The sequence below is a fragment of the Rutilus rutilus genome, assembly GCF_951802725.1.
Source record: "Rutilus rutilus genome assembly, chromosome: 1".
Taxonomy (NCBI): domain Eukaryota; kingdom Metazoa; phylum Chordata; class Actinopteri; order Cypriniformes; family Leuciscidae; genus Rutilus; species Rutilus rutilus.
Window position 1 is genome coordinate 2,861,792 of NC_140209.1, and position 23,923 is coordinate 2,885,714.

At 41.6% G+C, this 23,923-nt stretch overlaps 2 protein-coding genes and 1 long non-coding RNA gene across 4 annotated transcripts in view; 1 reads left to right on the forward strand and 2 right to left on the reverse strand.

The window, feature by feature from the left end:
- LOC311302552 overlaps nt 1-23,923 on the forward strand; it is a 31,870-nt gene that overhangs the window by 2,760 nt on the left and 5,187 nt on the right. The gene's annotated exons all lie outside the window — the stretch shown is intronic.
- The window catches only part of LOC311302357 (uncharacterized protein), a 93,782-nt gene that overhangs the window by 2,643 nt on the left and 67,216 nt on the right, over nt 1-23,923 (reverse strand). The window contains exon 1 of one of the 2 annotated variants that reach the window (XM_084428172.1): nt 1,304-1,379. The exons of the other annotated variant lie outside the window; for it this stretch is intronic. Within the exon in view, the coding sequence (XP_084284298.1) occupies nt 1,304-1,364 (61 nt within the window). The 5' untranslated portion in view covers nt 1,365-1,379. Of the gene's footprint in view, nt 1-1,303; nt 1,380-23,923 lie in introns of those variants that run through there. 2 annotated transcript variants of the gene reach the window in all.
- Nucleotides 12,594-19,991, reverse strand: LOC311298492 (uncharacterized protein). Its single transcript, XM_084421479.1, has 2 exons — nt 13,811-19,991; nt 12,594-13,611 (listed from the first exon to the last, which is right to left on the reverse strand). The coding sequence occupies exons 1-2, from the start codon at nt 15,717-15,719 to the stop codon at nt 12,812-12,814; spliced, it is 2,709 nt and encodes a 902-aa protein (XP_084277605.1). The 5' UTR covers nt 15,720-19,991; the 3' UTR covers nt 12,594-12,811.

A 23,923-nucleotide genomic window follows, 5' to 3' on the forward strand; every position in this document is an offset into this window, starting at 1 on the left:
TTGGCCCAAACAACTCTAAACAACATTTGTTTAACCCCTGTTGTTCTGGTCTGGTATTTAAGGTGAGGGGACAGAGCAATCTTTGGGAATCTTTTACCAGGATCACCTCCACACAGTAATGCATGTCAGTATTTTCCTGTTGGAAAACCCTGACACATTACTGTGTGTCTTTGTCAGGAGAACATTGCTTACTTTTAGAGTCATCTTTGAGTAAATGATGTCATGTATTTTCTGAATTGGCTTTTAATCATTTACTTCTGTAATTGGCATGATACATTTTTACCTGACAAATAAATGTTACATCTTGATTTATTCTGAAGTATTCTGAAAGCATTATTTTAATATATTAAGGAGGCTGGTGCTACCGCAAACCTTAGTTAAGGTAGGTCAAACTAAAGGCGCATGTATGAACGGAGCAGTAGGCACGTCATCATGAAGACCTTTTGATTTCTGTCTATCACTGGTTTAGCAAGTTGTATGGAAGTGGCTAAATTAAACTACACTCTCTAGTTCGAGTGAGCAGTAGGCAACCGACTTTAGGGGTATTAGCAAACCCTACATCCTCTGACTGAAATCAGAATTAACTGGTTTGTGTCCGTGAGAAACACGATTTGGCCGACGTGATCTCTAAGCGGCATTCGGGTCCATAATGATTTAATAACTGAAAGTATGGGATTACTCAGAATAATCAAAGATCTAAATTAATCCATAATCAATGCGTATGATTATTTTCTAATCAGAAATACGATCTAAATTTGATTATCATTTGAAATTGGAGTCAGATTAAGCGTAGAGCTAAAGTAATACTAAAACTAAGTTCCAATAAATTAAGTGAACTTCACTGGAGCGCTGAAAAGACATACATGCTTTAAACCTTCGCCAGGCCGTTGGATTCCGTCGTTGGGCCAATGGATGGTCCTTACAGTATATCTCAGTGATCATTATGATATATATTAATAAATGAAACATAAAACACACCAGCATAAAAAGCAGAAGTTTTAAATGATAGTATTTTTCCTGACTTAAAGCAAACCACACACTCTCCAGAATAAACTATTAGTCTTTATCAGAGAGCTGTTCAAATCACTGACACACTCTTAATATGAAGATAATTCTTCATCATCAGATGTTTGAGTGACACTATGTCCAGTATCAGGAATAATACAGTATGATCTGTGTGTATCAATACACAACTCTGAGATCACAACGTGAATGTGTGCAAGAATAAACTGAGCATGTTCAAATGAACTCTTTCCAGACTAATTCCACTAAATGTCTTTAGAGAAAATACAGATTTCTTTACCTGTGAGAAGTGAAGAGAGAATGATCAGTCCCAGCAGACGCAGATCACACTTATCAGCCATTTTCTGTTTCTGTCAGTCTTCCTCTTCATTATATATAGTTACAGCTCCTCCTTTAAACATCATCAGCTCCTCCTGTGGTTATTCACTTCCTCTCATCTGACCAACCGACCATCACTGCTGAAATAAACATAAAGCCTAATGTTGCAGTGCATGATGGGAATCACCAATCAAAGCTCATCCATGACTCCCAAAATAATCATATTTATGTGTATTTTAACCGTACACATACTGGGAACTATATTCTCAGAAGGCAAAGCACTACTACATGGGCGGAGTACTATGGAAGCTTGTTTCCGCCACTGAATAAAACATTTTAAAAGATAATTGCGACTTTTTATCTCACAATTGCGAGTTTACATCTCGCAATTCTGACTTTATTTCTCAGAATTGCGAGATATAAAGTCCGAATTGCGTGAAATAAAGTCCGAATTCTGAGATATAAAGTCAGAATTCTGAGATATAAAGTCGCAATTGCGTCTTATAAAGTCAGAATTCTGACTTTTTTTCTCAGAATTCTGACTTTATATCAGTCAATTCTGACTTTATAACACATCATTGCGAGTTTATATCTCGCAATTCTGACATCTTTTCTCAGAATTGTGAGATATAAAGTCCAATTGAGAGGGGCATTTAAGATGGCGGCGCGCGCGAGTGCAGCGGCTCTTTGCTCTCCAAGTTGGTGTTTAATTTTGTTTATTTGGTCACTGCTACAGTTAGATATGTATCAGTCAACAAACTCCTACAGTCGTCAGGACCTAATAAACATTGGCGTTGCCCATAGCAGGGCAATTATGTCATCTTTCCATCGGACTCACAACATACCCGACTCCATTACCAGAGAGCCGGGCTCTCTGTGGATTGTTATCCCAGGAAAGCTACGCAGACGCCGGCGTGAGAGAAAACAGAAGCGGGGTTGCAGAGCGGGTCTCAGTGTTAGATTACGGAAAGACCCACACAGACCATCGATCCCCAGTCTCTTCCTCTCAAATGCCAGATCTGTTGTCCATAAGATCGGCGATCTGGAGCTACTTTTAGCCGCAAATAATTCAATACGGAACTGCAACGCAATGATAATCACCGAAACTTGGCTTACCTCTTTGATCCCCGATACCGCTGTCGAGTTGAATGACAGGACGCTATACAGACAGGACAGATCCAGAGATACCGGTAAGAAAAGAGGAGGGGGGCTGTGTGTATATGTGAATGACAACTGGTGCGAGCAGAGTCGTGTTATAGACAGTCACTGTTCCCGTGATCTGGAGTCTCTGTCAGTGTTATGTAGACCCTTCTACCTACCGAGAGAGCTAACTGTTGTAACTGTGACAGCCGTCTATATTCCACCGGATGCAAATGTTAGCTCGTCTTTGGCGCATCTTTTCCAAACCATTAGTAATCTGCAGAAATCCTACCCTGACGGAGTCCATGTGATTGCGGGTGATTTTAATCATGCATGCTTAAAGTCAGTGCTCCCCAAATTCACTCAATATGTGAATTGCGCCACCAGGGCAAATAACACTCTTGACCATGTCTACTGTAACTTAAAGCATGCCTACAGGGCAGTGTCCCTTCCTCACCTGGGGCTCTCAGATCACCTTTCTCTGCTCCTCCTTCCTGCCTACATCCCTCTTAGAAGGACAACAAAGCCATGTATTAAAACCATTACAACATGGCCAGAGGAGGCACTGTCACAACTCCAAGACTGCTTCTCAAGCACTGAATGGTCCCTTTTTGAACAAGGGGATCTTCAGGAGTACACAGAAACTGTCCTATTTTATATAAAAACCTGCATTGATAATGTGACTGTAAATAAACGTATTAGGGTTTTTTCCAATCAGAAGCCATGGATGACTTCAGAAGTATATAAACTCCTCAAAGCACGTGACTGGGCCTTCAGGTTAGGGGACACAGCCCTATATTCCACTGCTAGGACTGATCTGAAGAGGGGTATTAGGACCGCTAAACAGGCCTACAAAGAGAAAATTGAGAATTATGTCTCGGATAATGACCCGAGACGAGTATGACGAGACAACTATCAGGGCAGAAAGAAAATAGTAAAAACAACAAATGGCGCCCTCCTGGCAGAAGAACTTAACAACTTCTATGCCCGTTTTGAGACCAAGAGCTCATTGAATTCACCTCCATCTGTGGTCACTAACATGCCTGTTCTCACAGTCCAACAGCACGAAGTGAGACAGGTTCTTAAAGCAGTGAACCCCAGGAAGGCGGCTGGCCCTGATGGGGTACCTGGGAAGGTACTCAGAGCATGTTGTAATGAACTCTCTGCTGTTTTTACCACCATTTTCAATTTATCTCTCGCTCAGGCCATTGTCCCCTCCTCTTTGAAATCAGCAACTATTATCCCTATCCCCAAGAAATCAGCATCAAACAGCCTTGCAGACTACAGACCCGTGGCCCTCACTCCTCTCATAATGAAGTGCTTTGAGAGACTGGTACTCAAACATGTGCAAGCAAGCCTACCTCACTTCTTGGATAACCATCAGTTTGCATACAAACCTAATAGATCCACAGATGATGCTCTATCCATTACCCTCCATACTGCCCTGAGTCACCTTGAACAGAGAAACAGCTATGTCAGGATGCTCTTTGTGGATTATAGCTCCGCCTTTAATACAATTATCCCCGACATCCTGATAAACAAACTGTTGACTCTCGGCCTTCACCCACCTATCTGCAGCTGGATAAAGGACTTTTTGTCAAATCGTCCACAAACTGTCAGAATTGGCCCCCACCTCTCCTCCACCATCACACTTAGCACCGGCTCACCTCAGGGCTGTGTGCTGAGCCCTCTCCTTTATTCATTGTACACCTCTGACTGTTTACCAATATGTCCCACCAATTCCATTATAAAGTTTGCAGACGACACTACGGTGGTAGGACTTATAACGGGCGGGGATGAGTCCGCCTACAGACAAGAAGTACAGAATCTGTCTGAGTGGTGCTCTGCCAATAATCTAATCTTAAACATTGCAAAAACAAAAGAACTTATAATAGACTTTAGGAAATGTAACACACACCATCAACCTCTCTTCATAAATGGCGAGTGCGTGGAGAGAGTTCACTCATTTAAATTCCTGGGCATCCATATTACAGATCGTTTCTCATGGACAACCAACACTACAACAGTTGTAAAAAAAGCACAGCAGCGCCTCCACTTCCTGAGGATACTCAAGAAAAACAGCATGAATTTGAGGCTGCTGGTGTCCTTTTATAAATCCACCATTGAGAGCATTCTTTCATATTGCATCTCTGTGTGGTTTGTTGCGTGTTCTGCTGCCGATAAAAAGGCCCTGCAGAGAATTATCAAGACTGCAGAAAAAATCATTGGCTGCCCCCTCCCCTCTTTATCAGACATTGCACTCAGTCGTACTCTCTCAAGAGCTAAGAACATCATCAAGAACAATACTCATCCAGGCCACCATCTGTTTCAATTGTTGCCTTCTGGTAGGCGTTATAGGTCTATACAATCCAGCACTACCAGATTTAAAAATAGCTTCTTTCCAAATGCAATAGTTTCCATGAACAAATGTAGTTAGATAAACCCAGTCACTCACTGTTACTTTTTGCACTGCGATTACTGCATTAATTCTATTTTATTCTGTTTTTATTCTGTTTTATTTATAATTTTTAATGTATTGTAAGGATTATTTATTGTATTTATTGTACACACCAAATGGAGAGCGCTCCTAATTTCGTTGTATTGTAAAGTACAATGACAATAAAGGCATTCAATTCAATTCAATTCAATTCAATTCAATTCAATTCTAAGGGAAAAAAAAAGACAGACTTTTTTTTTTTTACCTTAGAATAGTTTATATCTCACAATTCTGACTTTATAACACGCAATTGCGACTTTATATCATGCAATTCTGACTTTATATCTCCCAATTGCGTGATATAAAGTCAGAATTCTTAGATATAAAGTCAGAATTGCATGATATAAACTCGCAATTGCAAGAAAAAAAGTCAGAATTCTGACTTTATAACACGCAATTGTGACTTTATTTCACGCAATTCTGACTTTATATCTCGCAATTCTGACTTTAAAACACGCAATTGCGACTTTATTTTACGCAATTCTGACTTTATATCTCGCAATTCTGAGAAATAAAGTCAGAATTGCGAGATGTAAACTCGCAATTGTGAGATAAAAAGTCGCAATTATCTTTTTTATTTTTTTATTTTGTGTCCTCGGTGGGATCAATTCGCTCTTCAAAATGCTGCCGTTCGTCGCCCGAGTGACAATCTTCCTCTGAGGAAAAGGTTAATTCTTCCTCGCTGTCCAGAATCATCTGAAGGGTGTCTTTACCGGAGAAGCGTGCGATCCTCAAAACGCGATGAACTATCAGTGAGTCTGATGAAGAAACTGTGTTTGTATGGCATTGATCGGGGGGGGCGTGTGCGCTGTCTAGATCACCTAAACTATTTACCATGTGAATAGTGCCGGGGGCGGGGCGGCCTCAACTTATTAGAGATAATGAAGGGAGAACGAAAAACGGTACCTCTCCTTGCTTTCAAACGGATTACATGAGTTGAAAACATTTGTTTTTTATATAAATTACTTCATTTAAAGGTGCATTGCGCAAGTCTCTGAGTTTTTGCAGAACTATGCCCCCTTCTGGCGACACGCGAAACTGCAACCAGAGTTGTGCACGCGGTTACGTGGAGTTTGCGTTGGGGTTTGGGATGAACTAGAAGCCGGTCTCTTTGAATCCATCTTCTACTTTTGCAAAAGTCGCTTGAGTTGTCTTCGCTGATGCGGATAATGGCAGTGAATACACAAACCTGCCAGACATAGCCAGGTGAGCGTGAACGCGCATGACGTCACGCCCAGTCTCAGATTCCGTCCCGAATCCCTCTTATTTATTTTACTGTACAGGATTATAGAGGCAATCGCAGTGATCATAGAAGGGATCATTCAGGCCATCAGGCAATTGTTTAAGCATGTATGGGTTAGAAAAACGGGTATTTTTAACATGAAATGTTGCGCAATGCACCTTTAAAAGAAGAGATTTCAAGCTTCATAAAGACATATCTCACGTGTCTGTGTGAGATGAATTTGCTGAGTTATGGTTCATTTTCGGACGCGTTTCAGAATGGACTTAACTGACAGACAGAAGGCAGAACTCGCTTTGTGTTTATTTTTCTTTATTTGGCGAAAAGCACAACACTTTGTTTTTATTGTGAGTATACACAAAAATAATATACATTTAACAGGATCGATTGATGTATGAAACTCCTATGGAAAATCAAAGTCAACAGAGTATTTATGAGTTTCTTTTACACTGATAAAAAAAAAGCGAGCTGTTATCGCCGGCGATACTGCCGACCCCAGGGGGTTAATAACACAGCCCTCGCCGCAGCAAACACTGCTGTCTCCTTTATTGAAAGCTTTCCCAGCGGCGTCAGATTGGGTGATCAACACTATAAAGCACGGCTATACTCTTCTCCTAGCCAAGCCGGCTGTCGAGATAGTACCTGAGGAGCAGGGGGAGTGCGGGCTATACAGCCGCTATTTCCTTCTCCCGGAAAAAGACGGGGTCATGCATCCAATTTTGGATTTACGACCGCTAAACAGAGCGCTTACATTCAAGATGATTAAAGTGAAGAAAATCCTCGTGCACATCCAGGCCGGGGACCATTTCATAGCGGTGGATATAAGAGATGTCTATTTTCATATTCAGATAGCCCTTCATCACAGGTGCATTCTGCCATTTGCATTCGAAGGTGTTGCATACCAATTCAAAGTGCTACCGTTCGGTCTGATCCCCGTGCACGTTCAAAATGTGCATAACTGCAATGTTTTCCTCCCTGAGACTCAGTGGCATGCGCGTGCTGAACTACCTCGACGACTGGCTCATCATCACTCAATCGAGGAGTGTGCTGGAGGATCACAAACACCAGCTCCTCGTCCATTTAGCGTGCATAGGCCTGTCTGTGAACATGCAAAAGAGCACGCTTCAGCCCTGTCAATCGATTTATTTTCTGGGTATGATTTTGGACTCTCGAGCTTATCAGAACAGAGTATCCAGTCCATTTACAATACACTGGCCTCTTCAGAGGGCCTCTTCAATGCTTCAGAGACTCTTGGGTCTGATGGCAGCTGCCGCCTGGGTTTGCTGCATATGAGACCATTGCAGCAATGGTTACTGAGTCGTGTAATGGTTACTGACATGGTGTCAGGAATTCAGAAGCTGGGACTACGCCATCTTCCTTGCTTTGCTTATACCTTCAACCTCATTGTTCAGAGGGCAGTTGAAGAGCATGACGTGTTGGCAGACATCCGTAGCAGAGCCAGGAGACTGGTGACTTTTTTCAGGAGCAGCACTAAGGCCACTGAAAAGCTAATCCTTGCCCAGGAAAGGATGGGCAGCCAGCCCCTGAAGCTTCTCCATGAAGTGGACACCAGGTGGAACAGCACGCATGATCTGCTGCAAACACTCATTGACCTCAGAGAGCCTGTTGGTGCTGCTTTGGCTAGTTTGTCAAGCGACATCATGACACTTTCAAGTGCTGATTTTGACATCATTTCTGAAAGCCTTGAAGTACTGGCACCCTTCAAGCATAACACTAAAGAGCTCTCTGGAGAGAAGAGAGTGTCAGAAAAAAAACAGCCCTGGCAAGAAATACATCTGCTTCATTCTTAGGGATGGCTCTTCAGCAGTACATGTAATGTTCAATCCATCCGTGTGCTTGCACTGGCCACATTGCTGGAGCCTAGATTTAAGACACTTGGGTTTGGCAACCAGGATAATGCCCGTGAAGCTGCTGACGGGTGAATGTGCTTCAGTGATCTGGCTAACCAGTGAGCAAGCAGAGGCATCATCATCTCAGGCAGCTCGAATCCACCATCCTCAGATGACCTGTGGGAGCTCCTGGATAGCTGGGTCAGCGAGACACAACGGCATCAAAGCTATAATGCTGATGCCACCATAGAGGTCAAGAGATACATCAATGATACACACCTCCCTCGAAGTGAGGACCCTCTCAAATACTGGCAGGCCCAAAAATGGTGCAATGAAAAATCACATAGGCCCAATTTATTGGCGTATTAAACATTGTAGTTAGAAGGTGAGTAATGACAAATATGCTTATTAACATATACAAATAAACCTTACAACGACATCCCATTGAACAAAACATTTGAATGACACAGTCGGTGTAGGAATTATTATTGAGTATCAAATGGCGAAGTTGAGCACTGTGTCAAAAGCTTCGAAGCACCAACACAGTTTGTTGTATCTAGTTAGAGATTTCATCAGCTCCTCCTGTGGTTGTGTAACTTCCTCTCATCTGAACAACTGAGTGTTGAAACCCTGCTAGAGTTACTGTATAGTTACACAATCCCACAGTGAAGGGTTGTGTAACGTGTGTGTGACACATGTCTGAGAAGACACACCTGCTCTGAACGATGGATATTAGCTCTGAAGGATATATTTTGCACATGAGAGTATTTCTGCTGTTAGTCTCCCTTCTTTATTTTAGCAGTTTCCTGGACTATTGTAATGCTCTCAATGACTTGACTGCATGTGAAATACACATTCCATATGGATTATATAATCAGAGAATAGCCTATTGCTTTTCGTTTTGAATATTTTCGTTTAAAAGTAGACTTTTCAAGCTTTCTATAATAGATAGCCTATATTTCTAAAATCTGTGAGGCACAAGCTGAGTTTCGGCGCCCTCCAGTTCACGTGCAATGCAAGTGATCGTGTCGGCGCCTTATTACATTGTCTGCTATATATTTGCGTCTTATTTATTAAATACAGGCAATTGGTTGATAAAACATTGATCAAAATTAAGATACACTTTATACAAAACGAAAATCTTTTAAAAATAGTCTTTCTACAAAACAAAACTCAATGAAGTGGTAAAAATCATGTCTTACCCACTCCATGTATCCAGATATATTGCACATCTCATGATGTATCTTTATCTTTCTCATGCTGCATATGCTCACTTTCATAATCAACATTGAATATATTTAAAAATAACATTAGCCTTTAATATTTAAACATAAATATGAAATTAAATGTTTTCTTTAATGGCTACAACACATATACAGTACAGAGAAATTTCATGTCTTGTCGTTGGCCACAACATAATGACGTCACATATTTTCCAACCCAGCCCCCAGCCCCCCCCCCCCCCCCCCTCCCCTCCATGAAACAGCTTCCAGCGCGCCTGCCTACATCTAGCCTAAATGATCGTTCATGACATCATTTTAACTATAAGCAACCCAATTTGTCTAGATCTGTATTATTTCATTTGTATAATGAGCTTAAATATTGCTGCACAGTAGTGTGATTTAGTCTGCTTGATTAACATTATTACAATGTATTCCTATTTAACTCTGATACAGTATGTAGCCTATATATATAAGGTCCTCGAATGTGTTTGAATATTTCACCAGCATCAGCCTTTTCAGTTTGTATCACTCCGCTTGTCTGTGTTTGCGCAACTTGCATCATTAAGCCAGTAGGTGGTGACAAGTGACTGTCTTTATGAGTGAACAATTGAAATTTAATTTAACTTATTTAATAGTGCCAAAAACATTGATTAACATTGATTAACTCAAGAAAGAAACAAGTTGCTGAATCTAAACTTTAATGCTAAAAAGTTTACATCTATGCAAAATAATATTTGAAAGATTTCTCATTTAAGGCCATTCCTGTTTGGAATATGTGATTGTGTATTGTCAACTATAAGCAGAAACATTTTGCATTTCCATTTCTAGTGTGGATCATTCATTTCAACATTTATCCTCATTCTCATGTTTAAGAATCTGTTATCTGCTTGACAAATAATTTATGTATACTGCCCACTGACATGATTTTAAAGCTATTGTTATCAAAAAATGTTGGCCTTCAAACACCTTAAAATGCACATATGTAGGTCAGAGAAATCCAAATTTTCAAAAAAAAAAGAGAGAGAAAAAAAGGATGGCTCCAGTGCAAAGTGCGAAGTGGTGGGTTTTCTTTTAAAAACAGTTTTCAGTCGGGGGACATTTTACAAATCTGGCAAAATGAGGAGGATGAAGAGGCTGCTAATAATGTGGATAGATGCCGTAATGGAGACGTTACAGAGAAGTGTGTGTATTGTTGTACACCTGAAACACAGCTCTCGGACAACACCTTCCCAAAGCGCTATGAGGTTTCCTGTCCGGGTCCACAGACCACACAACAGGCTACATTTATAAAATATTTAAAGTTTGGGTAGTTCAAAAAGAAAGAAACAATATGACAAATGTCATGATTTGTGTTGTATACCTCATAACTGAGTTTACATTGATCTGGAGTGACACCAACTAATAGTGTTCAGTTACATTAGAAAGCGACCCCGTTATTGCCATACTTTAAGTTGAACTCCTTGTGTTTCTATAAGTTTGGAGATATGAAAATGTGATTAAGAGGGGAGAAACTGAGATGTTTTTGGGTAATTCAGTCTAGCCTGTCGCCACTGGAGGGCGCTCCAGGTCACATGTTGTTTGCCTGATGCTGACAAAGTAATAAAACGAAGAACAAGTTGTTTTCCCTTTACTATACTCTTGGTGTTGTCTCTATTTCTACAAGAAGATATAAATGATCAGTACTATATGATGCAGACATAATGATAGCTTATATATTTTAGCACCTTTTCTGACTATTACAAAGCATTTGATTGTTTAGAATATGTTTTTATGATGTTAGACGAGGCAGAAACCCAATAAGAATATTTAAAAAAATAACCCAATAAAATGACCCAACAGGCTGCATTTGGGTTAAAAAAAACAGATGGCCTATAAATACCCATTGCGTGATACTATTTCAAAGTGATTTCCGTCATTTTGACAGATAATCAATTGTATTTTAAACCTGGAAAAAGACGTGAGGATTTGAGGATAAAAAAATCCAGTGAATCAAAACTGATGGGATAGACTATCGTAAATTAAATCGGGAGAACAAATTCCCCAAACCAGAAGTGACAGTGACACCCATAATTCAAAACGCAGATCGTCAGGAACAAGGTTGATGAGTATAAATATAAACGCTAAATTTATAAGTATAAATATATTTGCATGGTCCTCGAGTGTGTTGGAATGTTTCAGCAGTATCAGCTCTGGGACCGTTCACCGCTTGTATCACTCCGCGTGTATAGAACCAGAACCAGGTGAAATGAGCGAGCTGGGCCGGGTTTCACGATAACGTTGTCTCTTAGCGCGCTACGAAGACTCTTAAGGTATAACTGAACTGAAGGTATACCATTACTAGGCGTGTTCACAGAACTATACCTTAGGAAGCTGCTTAAGATATACCTTCTTATGTGCGACGTTACCCGGCGCTGTCTGTGGCGATGCTGATGAATCCGCTGATATCGACGACTCGAGAATCAACTATTCTCTCGTGCAGGGGCTGCTTATGTGAGAAAGCGGTGATCTTTATTAAAGAAGCACTTCAGAGATAGTTGAAATTGCATTTATTAGGACTCATGGGATGTACATTTTAAATTGTACATATTTTAACATATTTTCATCTTATGTACGGTGCTCGGCAGTGATCAAAAAGGATTTAAACAGTGGATTTTGAATCTCTTCTTGTAAACTCGGAGATGTTGATTCAGACGGCAATTAAATTCCCACACGACCTGTTTGTCAAAAAACAGCAGGTACTAATTTGGCCAGGGATTTTTACGTGGGTTGGGTGAGAAAAAAAACATGTTATTGATAAAATATTATGGATTCGGACGGCACTAAAATCACCGACTTACCCCTGTAAATGTTTAAAATACCGGACGAGCCCATGAGAAACATATTAGCGCACGAAAAGGCAGTAGTATGCTTTCACTGGCCTTTAAAAGCACTCTTTTATTAAATTAATAATATTATGTATAATAATAATGATATAATTAAAATTCTAAAAACAATCAGTGTAATGACAATTTTATTCTTTTCATGAAAACACTTGAATTAGCCTAACTGAGCACTGTCTGGGTTTATTAAAACTTCAGAATTATATTCATGTAGACCTGCAACAGTGATAAGGTGAAGCTAAGAGCGGTCCAGACCAACCTTACGAAAGTGTGACTTACAGAAGATATACTTAACTGAGAACGTTTCGGGAAACACGTATTAACGATAAGGTGCAGCTTAAGGTGGAACTTAAGAACGACGAAGCGTTAAGGAGGTTTCGGGAAACCCAGCCTTGAACTTTAGCTAGATGCATCTTGATTTACATTTACATTTACATTTAGTCATTTAGCAGACGCTTTTATCCAAAGCGACTTACAAATCAGGACTAAATTAAGCGAGTCATCATGAAGAGGCAAAAGACAACAACAACGCAAGAAGTGTTCAGAATACGAAGTTCAGGCATTATTCAGAGTAGCATAAGCATGATAAGTGGGATTTTAAGGGAAAGGTTTTTTTTTTTTTTTTTTTTTTTTTTTTTTTTTTATGAGTTTAGGTGCTCATGGAAGAGATGGGTTTTCAGCTGTTTTTTGAATGTTGTCAGGGATTCAGCATTCCGGATGAGGGTGGGGAGAGTGTTCCACCAGCATGGAACTGTGAATGAGAATGATCTGGAAAGTGATCTTGTGGCTTTCTGTGATGGAACCACGAGACGTCGCTTGTTGATTGATCGTAGGCGTCTGGTGGGGATGTAGGCTCGTAGGAGTGAGTGAAGGTAGGAGGGAGCTGAGCCTGTGATAGATCTGTAAGCAAGCGTCAATGCCTTGAACTTGATGCGAGCAGCGAGAGGTAGCCAGTGCAGAGAGATTAACAGAGGGGTGACGTGGGCCCTCTTGGGCTCGTTGAAGACAAGACGAGCTGCAGCATTCTGGATCATCTGAAGAGGTTTGGTAGCACATGCTGGAAGTCCGGCCAGAAGAGCATTGCAGTAGTCAAGCCTAGAAATGACCAGGGCCTGGACGAGGAGTTGTGTTGCGTGCTCAGTTAGGAAAGGCCTGATCTTCCTGATGTTGTGCAGCGCAAACCTGCATGATCGAGCTGTCTTTGAAATGTGATCTGTGAAGGTCAGCTGGTCATCAAACGTTACTCCCAGATTTCTGACCGACCTTGATGGTGTGATTGATGATGAATCAAGCTGGATGGTGAAGTCGTGCTGTAGAGACGGATTGGCAGGGAGGACGAGCAGCTCAGTCTTTGCCAGGTTGAGCTGCAGGTGATGTTCCTTCATCCATGTGGAGATGTCTGCCAGACAGCTCGAGACCCGTGCAGCTACTGTGGGATCATCTGGTCGAAATGAGAGGAAGAGTTGTGTGTCATCAGCATAGCAGTGGTAGGAGAAACCATGTGCCTGTATGATGTGTCCCAGTGATGTAGTGTAGATGGAGAAGAGGAGGGGACCGAGAACTGAAACCCTGGGGAACCCCTGTGGTCAGTTGATGTGCTCTGGATACCTCGCCTCTCCATGCGACTTTGAAGGACCTACCTGTGAGATAGGATTCAAACCAGTCGAGTGAAGTTCCTGTGATGCCCAGTGATGAGAGGCTGGACATAAGGATCTGATGGTTCACGGTGTCGAAGGCAGCAGACAGATCAAGGAGAATGAGGAGTGAAGATTTGGAAGCAGCTTTTGCAATCTGTAGGGCTTCTGTGACCGACAGTAATGCAGTCTCAGTTGAATGCCCTTTCTTGAAGCCAGATTGGTTGACATCCAGCTGGTTGTTTAGAGACAAGAAGGATGTTACTTGGTTGAAAACAGCTCTTTCAAGTGTTTTTGCAATGAATGGTAGGAGAGAGATGGGTCTGTAATTCTCTACAAAAGATGTGTTTAGCGTTGGTTTTTTAAGCAGTGGAGTGACCCGAGCCTGCTTGAATGCTGTAGGGAAGGTGCCAGTATGGAGGGATGAGTTGATGATGTGTGTGAGTGCTGGTAGAAGTGTGGGAGAGATGGCTTGTAGAAGGTGTGAGGGGATGGGGTCTAGAGGGCAGGTGGTAGGGTGACTGGAGAGGAGAAGTGTAGATACTTCTTCCTCTGTTAGCGGCGAAAAGGAGGACAGAGGGGTATTGGCTGTGGAAGGGGTCGGTCTGGGTTCCTGTGTGTGTGGAGCTGAGAATTGACTGCTGATAGTTGTTGTTTTGTTGGTGAAGAAGTTTGCAAAATCATCGGCAGTTAAGGAGGAGGAGGGTGGTGGTGGAGGTGGACAGAGGAGTGAGTTGAATGTCTTGAAGAGTAGTCGTGCGTTGGAGGAGCTGTTGATCTTGTTGTGGAAATAAGAAGATTTTGCAGCATGAACATCAGCAGAAAAGGATGAGAGGAGAGATTTATACATACTCAGGTCAGATGAGTCTTTTGATTTGCGCCATTTCCTCTCCGCTGCCCTGAGTTCGGTCCGGTGTTCACGAAGAACCTCAGATAGCCAGGGGTTAGAAGGAGTAGCGCGTGCTGGCCTGGAGGAGAGAGGGCAGATTTTGTCTAGAGTAGAGGTTAGTGTGGAGCATAGGGTATCCGTTGCAGTATTCACATCCAGAGATGAGAATTGTGAGGGTGGGGGAAGAGAAGAAGACACGGCAGAGGAGAGGTGGGAGGGGGAAAGTGAGCGTAGGTTTCGCCTGAGGGTGACTGGTGGTGGGGTTGGTGGCGCAGGGGTAGCGAGTTGTAGACTGAAGGTGATGAGGAAATGATCTGAAACATGGAGAGGCCTCACCAAAATGTTGTCTGTGATGCAGTTGCGTGTGTAGACCAGGTCCAGTTGGTTGCCTGATTTGTGAGTACCTGTGGTGATGTGTCGTTTGAGATCGAAGGAGGCTAGTAGAGAGGTGAAGTCTGTTGCATGTGGTTTTTCGAGATGAATGTTGAAGTCACCGAAGACTAGAAGTGGGGTGCCGTCCTCAGGGAAAGAGGACAGCAGCACATCCAGCTCCTCTACGAAGTTACCCAGCTGACCTGGGGGGCGATAAATTACTACAATATGGATCTTACTGGGAGTTGTAAGTGTGATAGCATGATATTCAAATGAATTGTTGTTGCATAGAGAAGAGAGCGCTGAGTATTTCCAATTGTTGGAAACGAGAAGCCCTGTCCCGCCACCCCTCCCAGACTGGCGAGGGGAGTGAGAAAAGGAGAAATTGCTAGAGAGAGCAGCGGGGGTTGCTGAGTCTTCAGGACGAATCCAGGTCTCAGTCAAGCCCAGGATACTGAGAGTAGAATGAGATGCAAAGGCTGGAATGAAGTCAGCTTTGTTGACTGCTGACTGACAATTCCATAGACCCACGGAAAGAGAGAGAGGAGTGTGTGAGGATGAGAGAATGGGACGCAGATTAGTAGTATCGCGCTGCCTTGTGCGCGTGATGAAAGGGCGTTGTCGAACGATAACAGGAATGTGTTGAAAACACATGCTGATTCGGGAGAAAGATAAGATAAGAAGTGGAAAGGGAAAAGGCGAATTTTAAGTGCCTTTCTGGTGTCCCTGCTCGGTGGAGTCGCGCAGGTAGAGTCGATGGTCTTTACCCGAGTCGGTCTTCACACGAGGAGGCTGAACACGAGAGCTGAACGCTTCCGCTGACGCTTCCGCGACAGCGCGCAAAATACACAGATATACAGAAGAATGCTTTCACCGCTTGAGTGAGTACAGCTGGTTCGGTCTTGCAATTAAGTGGATAACGCGATAATGGGCCAACTTTCGCTTTGAAAGTGCTAGGAGCAGAGGCTTAAAGTGCAAATTAGGCTTTAACAATAATAATTTTCACTCGCGGCTGTTTGTTTAATGTGGCAACGCGTCCAACTAAAATACACAATTATGTGAAGTTAAAAATATAAGGGAAGCTGAGAATCGAAGATGGGCTTACCTTGACTACAAAGCAACGCTGACAATAACAAGAGAGCAGAGTATTCCAGAAAACACACAGTTGCGCGTTTCAGTCGAGCCTCTTGTTGCTCGCTTGTTCTGCGGGAGTGAACTGAATCTCGTCTATTTAAAGGTATTCTAACAGATGCTGGTTCGGTCTTGCAATTAAGTGGATAACGCGATAATGGGCCAACTTTCGCTTTGAAAGTGCTAGGAGCAGAGGCTTAAAGTGCAAATTAGGCTTTAACAATAATAATTTTCACTCGCGGCTGTTTGTTTAATGTGGCAACGCGTCCAACTAAAATACACAATTATGTGAAGTTAAAAATATAAGGGAAGCTGAGAATCGAAGATGGGCTTACCTTGACTACAAAGCAACGCTGACAATAACAAGAGAGCAGAGTATTCCAGAAAACACACAGTTGCGCGTTTCAGTCGAGCCTCTTGTTGCTCGCTTGTTCTGCGGGAGTGAACTGAATCTCGTCTATTTAAAGGTATTCTAACAGATGCTGGTTCGGTCTTGCAATTAAGTGGATAACGCGATAATGGGCCAACTTTCGCTTTGAAAGTGCTAGGAGCAGAGGCTTAAAGTGCAAATTAGGCTTTAACAATAATAATTTTCACTCGCGGCTGTTTGTTTAATGTGGCAACGCGTCCAACTAAAATACACAATTATGTGAAGTTAAAAATATAAGGGAAGCTGAGAATCGAAGATGGGCTTACCTTGACTACAAAGCAACGCTGACAATAACAAGAGAGCAGAGTATTCCAGAAAACACACAGTTGCGCGTTTCAGTCGAGCCTCTTGTTGCTCGCTTGTTCTGCGGGAGTGAACTGAATCTCGTCTATTTAAAGGTATTCTAACAGATGCTGGTTCGGTCTTGCAATTAAGTGGATAACGCGATAATGGGCCAACTTTCGCTTTGAAAGTGCTAGGAGCAGAGGCTTAAAGTGCAAATTAGGCTTTAACAATAATAATTTTCACTCGCGGCTGTTTGTTTAATGTGGCAACGCGTCCAACTAAAATACACAATTATGTGAAGTTAAAAATATAAGGGAAGCTGAGAATCGAAGATGGGCTTACCTTGACTACAAAGCAACGCTGACAATAACAAGAGAGCAGAGTATTCCAGAAAACACACAGTTGCGCGTTTCAGTCGAGCCTCTTGTTGCTCGCTTGTTCTGCGGGAGTGAACTGAATCTCGTCTATTTAAAGGTATTCTAACAGATGCTGGTTCGGTCTTGCAATTAAGTGGATAACGCGATAATGGGCCAACTTTCGCTTTGAAAGTGCTAGGAGCAGAGGCTTAAAGTGCAAATTAGGCTTTAACAATAATAATTTTCACTCGCGGCTGTTTGTTTAATGTGGCAACGCGTCCAACTAAAATACACAATTATGTGAAGTTAAAAATATAAGGGAAGCTGAGAATCGAAGATGGGCTTACCTTGACTACAAAGCAACGCTGACAATAACAAGAGAGCAGAGTATTCCAGAAAACACACAGTTGCGCGTTTCAGTCGAGCCTCTTGTTGCTCGCTTGTTCTGCGGGAGTGAACTGAATCTCGTCTATTTAAAGGTATTCTAACAGATGCTGGTTCGGTCTTGCAATTAAGTGGATAACGCGATAATGGGCCAACTTTCGCTTTGAAAGTGCTAGGAGCAGAGGCTTAAAGTGCAAATTAGGCTTTAACAATAATAATTTTCACTCGCGGCTGTTTGTTTAATGTGGCAACGCGTCCAACTAAAATACACAATAATGTGAAGTTAAAAATATAAGGGAAGCTGAGAATCGAAGATGGGCTTACCTTGACTACAAAGCAACGCTGACAATAACAAGAGAGCAGAGTATTCCAGAAAACACACAGTTGCGCGTTTCAGTCGAGCCTCTTGTTGCTCGCTTGTTCTGCGGGAGTGAACTGAATCTCGTCTATTTAAAGGTATTCTAACAGATGCTGGTTCGGTCTTGCAATTAAGTGGATAACGCGATAATGGGCCAACTTTCGCTTTGAAAGTGCTAGGAGCAGAGGCTTAAAGTGCAAATTAGGCTTTAACAATAATAATTTTCACTCGCGGCTGTTTGTTTAATGTGGCAACGCGTCCAACTAAAATACACAATTATGTGAAGTTAAAAATATAAGGGAAGCTGAGAATCGAAGATGGGCTTACCTTGACTACAAAGCAACGCTGACAATAACAAGAGAGCAGAGTATTCCAGAAAACACACAGTTGCGCGTTTCAGTCGAGCCTCTTGTTGCTCGCTTGTTCTGCGGGAGTGAACTGAATCTCGTCTATTTAAAGGTATTCTAACAGATGCTGGTTCGGTCTTGCAATTAAGTGGATAACGCGATAATGGGCCAACTTTCGCTTTGAAAGTGCTAGGAGCAGAGGCTTAAAGTGCAAATTAGGCTTTAACAATAATAATTTTCACTCGCGGCTGTTTGTTTAATGTGGCAACGCGTCCAACTAAAATACACAATTATGTGAAGTTAAAAATATAAGGGAAGCTGAGAATCGAAGATGGGCTTACCTTGACTACAAAGCAACGCTGACAATAACAAGAGAGCAGAGTATTCCAGAAAACACACAGTTGCGCGTTTCAGTCGAGCCTCTTGTTGCTCGCTTGTTCTGCGGGAGTGAACTGAATCTCGTCTATTTAAAGGTATTCTAACAGATGCTGGTTCGGTCTTGCAATTAAGTGGATAACGCGATAATGGGCCAACTTTCGCTTTGAAAGTGCTAGGAGCAGAGGCTTAAAGTGCAAATTAGGCTTTAACAATAATAATTTTCACTCGCGGCTGTTTGTTTAATGTGGCAACGCGTCCAACTAAAATACACAATTATGTGAAGTTAAAAATATAAGGGAAGCTGAGAATCGAAGATGGGCTTACCTTGACTACAAAGCAACGCTGACAATAACAAGAGAGCAGAGTATTCCAGAAAACACACAGTTGCGCGTTTCAGTCGAGCCTCTTGTTGCTCGCTTGTTCTGCGGGAGTGAACTGAATCTCGTCTATTTAAAGGTATTCTAACAGATGCTGGTTCGGTCTTGCAATTAAGTGGATAACGCGATAATGGGCCAACTTTCGCTTTGAAAGTGCTAGGAGCAGAGGCTTAAAGTGCAAATTAGGCTTTAACAATAATAATTTTCACTCGCGGCTGTTTGTTTAATGTGGCAACGCGTCCAACTAAAATACACAATTATGTGAAGTTAAAAATATAAGGGAAGCTGAGAATCGAAGATGGGCTTACCTTGACTACAAAGCAACGCTGACAATAACAAGAGAGCAGAGTATTCCAGAAAACACACAGTTGCGCGTTTCAGTCGAGCCTCTTGTTGCTCGCTTGTTCTGCGGGAGTGAACTGAATCTCGTCTATTTAAAGGTATTCTAACAGATGCTGGTTCGGTCTTGCAATTAAGTGGATAACGCGATAATGGGCCAACTTTCGCTTTGAAAGTGCTAGGAGCAGAGGCTTAAAGTGCAAATTAGGCTTTAACAATAATAATTTTCACTCGCGGCTGTTTGTTTAATGTGGCAACGCGTCCAACTAAAATACACAATTATGTGAAGTTAAAAATATAAGGGAAGCTGAGAATCGAAGATGGGCTTACCTTGACTACAAAGCAACGCTGACAATAACAAGAGAGCAGAGTATTCCAGAAAACACACAGTTGCGCGTTTCAGTCGAGCCTCTTGTTGCTCGCTTGTTCTGCGGGAGTGAACTGAATCTCGTCTATTTAAAGGTATTCTAACAGATGCTGGTTCGGTCTTGCAATTAAGTGGATAACGCGATAATGGGCCAACTTTCGCTTTGAAAGTGCTAGGAGCAGAGGCTTAAAGTGCAAATTAGGCTTTAACAATAATAATTTTCACTCGCGGCTGTTTGTTTAATGTGGCAACGCGTCCAACTAAAATACACAATAATGTGAAGTTAAAAATATAAGGGAAGCTGAGAATCGAAGATGGGCTTACCTTGACTACAAAGCAACGCTGACAATAACAAGAGAGCAGAGTATTCCAGAAAACACACAGTTGCGCGTTTCAGTCGAGCCTCTTGTTGCTCGCTTGTTCTGCGGGAGTGAACTGAATCTCGTCTATTTAAAGGTATTCTAACAGATGCTGGTTCGGTCTTGCAATTAAGTGGATAACGCGATAATGGGCCAACTTTCGCTTTGAAAGTGCTAGGAGCAGAGGCTTAAAGTGCAAATTAGGCTTTAACAATAATAATTTTCACTCGCGGCTGTTTGTTTAATGTGGCAACGCGTCCAACTAAAATACACAATTATGTGAAGTTAAAAATATAAGGGAAGCTGAGAATCGAAGATGGGCTTACCTTGACTACAAAGCAACGCTGACAATAACAAGAGAGCAGAGTATTCCAGAAAACACACAGTTGCGCGTTTCAGTCGAGCCTCTTGTTGCTCGCTTGTTCTGCGGGAGTGAACTGAATCTCGTCTATTTAAAGGTATTCTAACAGATGCTGGTTCGGTCTTGCAATTAAGTGGATAACGCGATAATGGGCCAACTTTCGCTTTGAAAGTGCTAGGAGCAGAGGCTTAAAGTGCAAATTAGGCTTTAACAATAATAATTTTCACTCGCGGCTGTTTGTTTAATGTGGCAACGCGTCCAACTAAAATACACAATTATGTGAAGTTAAAAATATAAGGGAAGCTGAGAATCGAAGATGGGCTTACCTTGACTACAAAGCAACGCTGACAATAACAAGAGAGCAGAGTATTCCAGAAAACACACAGTTGCGCGTTTCAGTCGAGCCTCTTGTTGCTCGCTTGTTCTGCGGGAGTGAACTGAATCTCGTCTATTTAAAGGTATTCTAACAGATGCTGGTTCGGTCTTGCAATTAAGTGGATAACGCGATAATGGGCCAACTTTCGCTTTGAAAGTGCTAGGAGCAGAGGCTTAAAGTGCAAATTAGGCTTTAACAATAATAATTTTCACTCGCGGCTGTTTGTTTAATGTGGCAACGCGTCCAACTAAAATACACAATTATGTGAAGTTAAAAATATAAGGGAAGCTGAGAATCGAAGATGGGCTTACCTTGACTACAAAGCAACGCTGACAATAACAAGAGAGCAGAGTATTCCAGAAAACACACAGTTGCGCGTTTCAGTCGAGCCTCTTGTTGCTCGCTTGTTCTGCGGGAGTGAACTGAATCTCGTCTATTTAAAGGTATTCTAACAGATGCTGGTTCGGTCTTGCAATTAAGTGGATAACGCGATAATGGGCCAACTTTCGCTTTGAAAGTGCTAGGAGCAGAGGCTTAAAGTGCAAATTAGGCTTTAACAATAATAATTTTCACTCGCGGCTGTTTGTTTAATGTGGCAACGCGTCCAACTAAAATACACAATAATGTGAAGTTAAAAATATAAGGGAAGCTGAGAATCGAAGATGGGCTTACCTTGACTACAAAGCAACGCTGACAATAACAAGAGAGCAGAGTATTCCAGAAAACACACAGTTGCGCGTTTCAGTCGAGCCTCTTGTTGCTCGCTTGTTCTGCGGGAGTGAACTGAATCTCGTCTATTTAAAGGTATTCTAACAGATGCTGGTTCGGTCTTGCAATTAAGTGGATAACGCGATAATGGGCCAACTTTCGCTTTGAAAGTGCTAGGAGCAGAGGCTTAAAGTGCAAATTAGGCTTTAACAATAATAATTTTCACTCGCGGCTGTTTGTTTAATGTGGCAACGCGTCCAACTAAAATACACAATTATGTGAAGTTAAAAATATAAGGGAAGCTGAGAATCGAAGATGGGCTTACCTTGACTACAAAGCAACGCTGACAATAACAAGAGAGCAGAGTATTCCAGAAAACACACAGTTGCGCGTTTCAGTCGAGCCTCTTGTTGCTCGCTTGTTCTGCGGGAGTGAACTGAATCTCGTCTATTTAAAGGTATTCTAACAGATGCTGGTTCGGTCTTGCAATTAAGTGGATAACGCGATAATGGGCCAACTTTCGCTTTGAAAGTGCTTGACTACAAAGCAACGCTGACAATAACAAGAGAGCAGAGTATTCCAGAAAACACACAGTTGCGCGTTTCAGTCGAGCCTCTTGTTGCTCGCTTGTTTTAAAAATTTAAGAATTTTTATTTATTTTTTTGCAGTGTAATAGTTAGAATATACAGTTTATATACAGATAGAATATACTATCTGAATATAATATACAGATAGAATAGAATATACAGTTTGTCCAGTATAAAATTTATGTCTATGGAATGTCCCCATAAAACATCGAAACTCAACATTTGTTCTGTGTGTGTGTGAGAGTCTAGGCCTATATATGAACTAGGACTGCAATATATTAAATTATGAATAATATAGCAATTTTTTGTTTGTTTGTTTGAATGTTGTTAACATATAGGCCTACAACTACATCATAGTCTGTATGAATTCACGTAATCTTGTCAGCCACCCCAAGCCCCGGATGTTTTTAACCCTAGAAACACCCCTGAGTGGAGGCCTAATGTGACAACGTGCCCCATAGGTGGGGTTCATTGTAACATGGCCATGACAGATTCAAATGTTGTCTGATCTCATCTAAACAATACACAAGAAAATATTAAATACTATTATTAACCTTTTCATAACTGACAACTGACCTGTCCAACACTGAACTCACGATACGTCTGAATTGGTGTATAAAAAAATCTGTAACACTTTATAATAATGTTCTATTTATTTAACTATTTAACCCTCTGGGGACCAAGCTATTTTTGGGGTCCTTGAGATGTTCTGACATGCTCTGACATTTGTGCTTTTTTCAGTTATTTATAAACATGTTAATGCGAGCAACGTGTATGTAGATGTTTGTATTTTTAAGAGAATAATGTTTATGCGTGGTTATTGGAAAAAATTTAAATGAAAGTGCTTACAACATTATGTGCTTGAAATATCAAGATGCGCTATTTTTGAGACGCGCTCCAGTTCACGGAGACCATGAAAGCGCGCCCTGATTGTTTTATTAATAGTTTTAAGATTCAGCTTGTGTCAAAATGATTGATGGCTTTTTAATTAATTATGATTGATGGGTTTGACCTTTTGACCTTAATCATTTCAACATTATACTTTTGAGTATACATTCATACATTGAGGTAGTGAAGAAAATTATAGACTGGCATAACATACATAAAGTAAAACAATAACGCTATTTACAGACGGTCTAACCAGAATAGAAAATCTCTGCAGGCTATCATGTTTTGCTCTAGGTATAGCTGACCAGACTTTCAACTATTTCACCAATGTCAGTTTTTGCATATATTTGACACCTGTGACACACAGAGATCTGTCACAAATGTACACATACAGAGTATTTCGGTGACTCCGAACTCGTCACTACATACACGCAACACATCCAGAACTTTTCAGAGGATTCGGACCTCTTACGACATCCGTTTCATTTTTGAGATTTGTTACATGTTTGATATCCTGCACACAATCGTTTTTCATATCACACGCAGCATCGATGATCCTGTGCATCAAGCCAACCATCTGGCCTCTAAAATGATCTTTAAACATACTGTTGTCATGATTCTGCACTCGTGTCCTTGATTTTCTTTAGTCTTGAGGCAAAATCATGACAGACCCGTGTTTTATGTGCAAGCTCATGGCCTTTTGCTGGGCCATGTGCTTGTGTTGTCTCGTTCTCTTGCCCCGCCCCCTTATTATCCTCGTTTTGTCATTATTGCTTCACCTGTGTCACCTGTTTCCCTCATTAGTTTCTCCCTATTTAATCCCCTTG

Excerpts from the sequence above, each read along its gene's own strand:
- LOC311298492 (XM_084421479.1), bottom strand. The coding sequence starts at position 15,719 with ATGTGTTTTCAACACATTCCTGTTATCGTTCGACAACGCCCTTTCATC. Across the intron at positions 13,612-13,810 it reads GTTTGAATCCTATCTCACAG|ATGATCCCACAGTAGCTGCA; the intron begins GTAGGTCCTTCA and ends CATTTCGACCAG.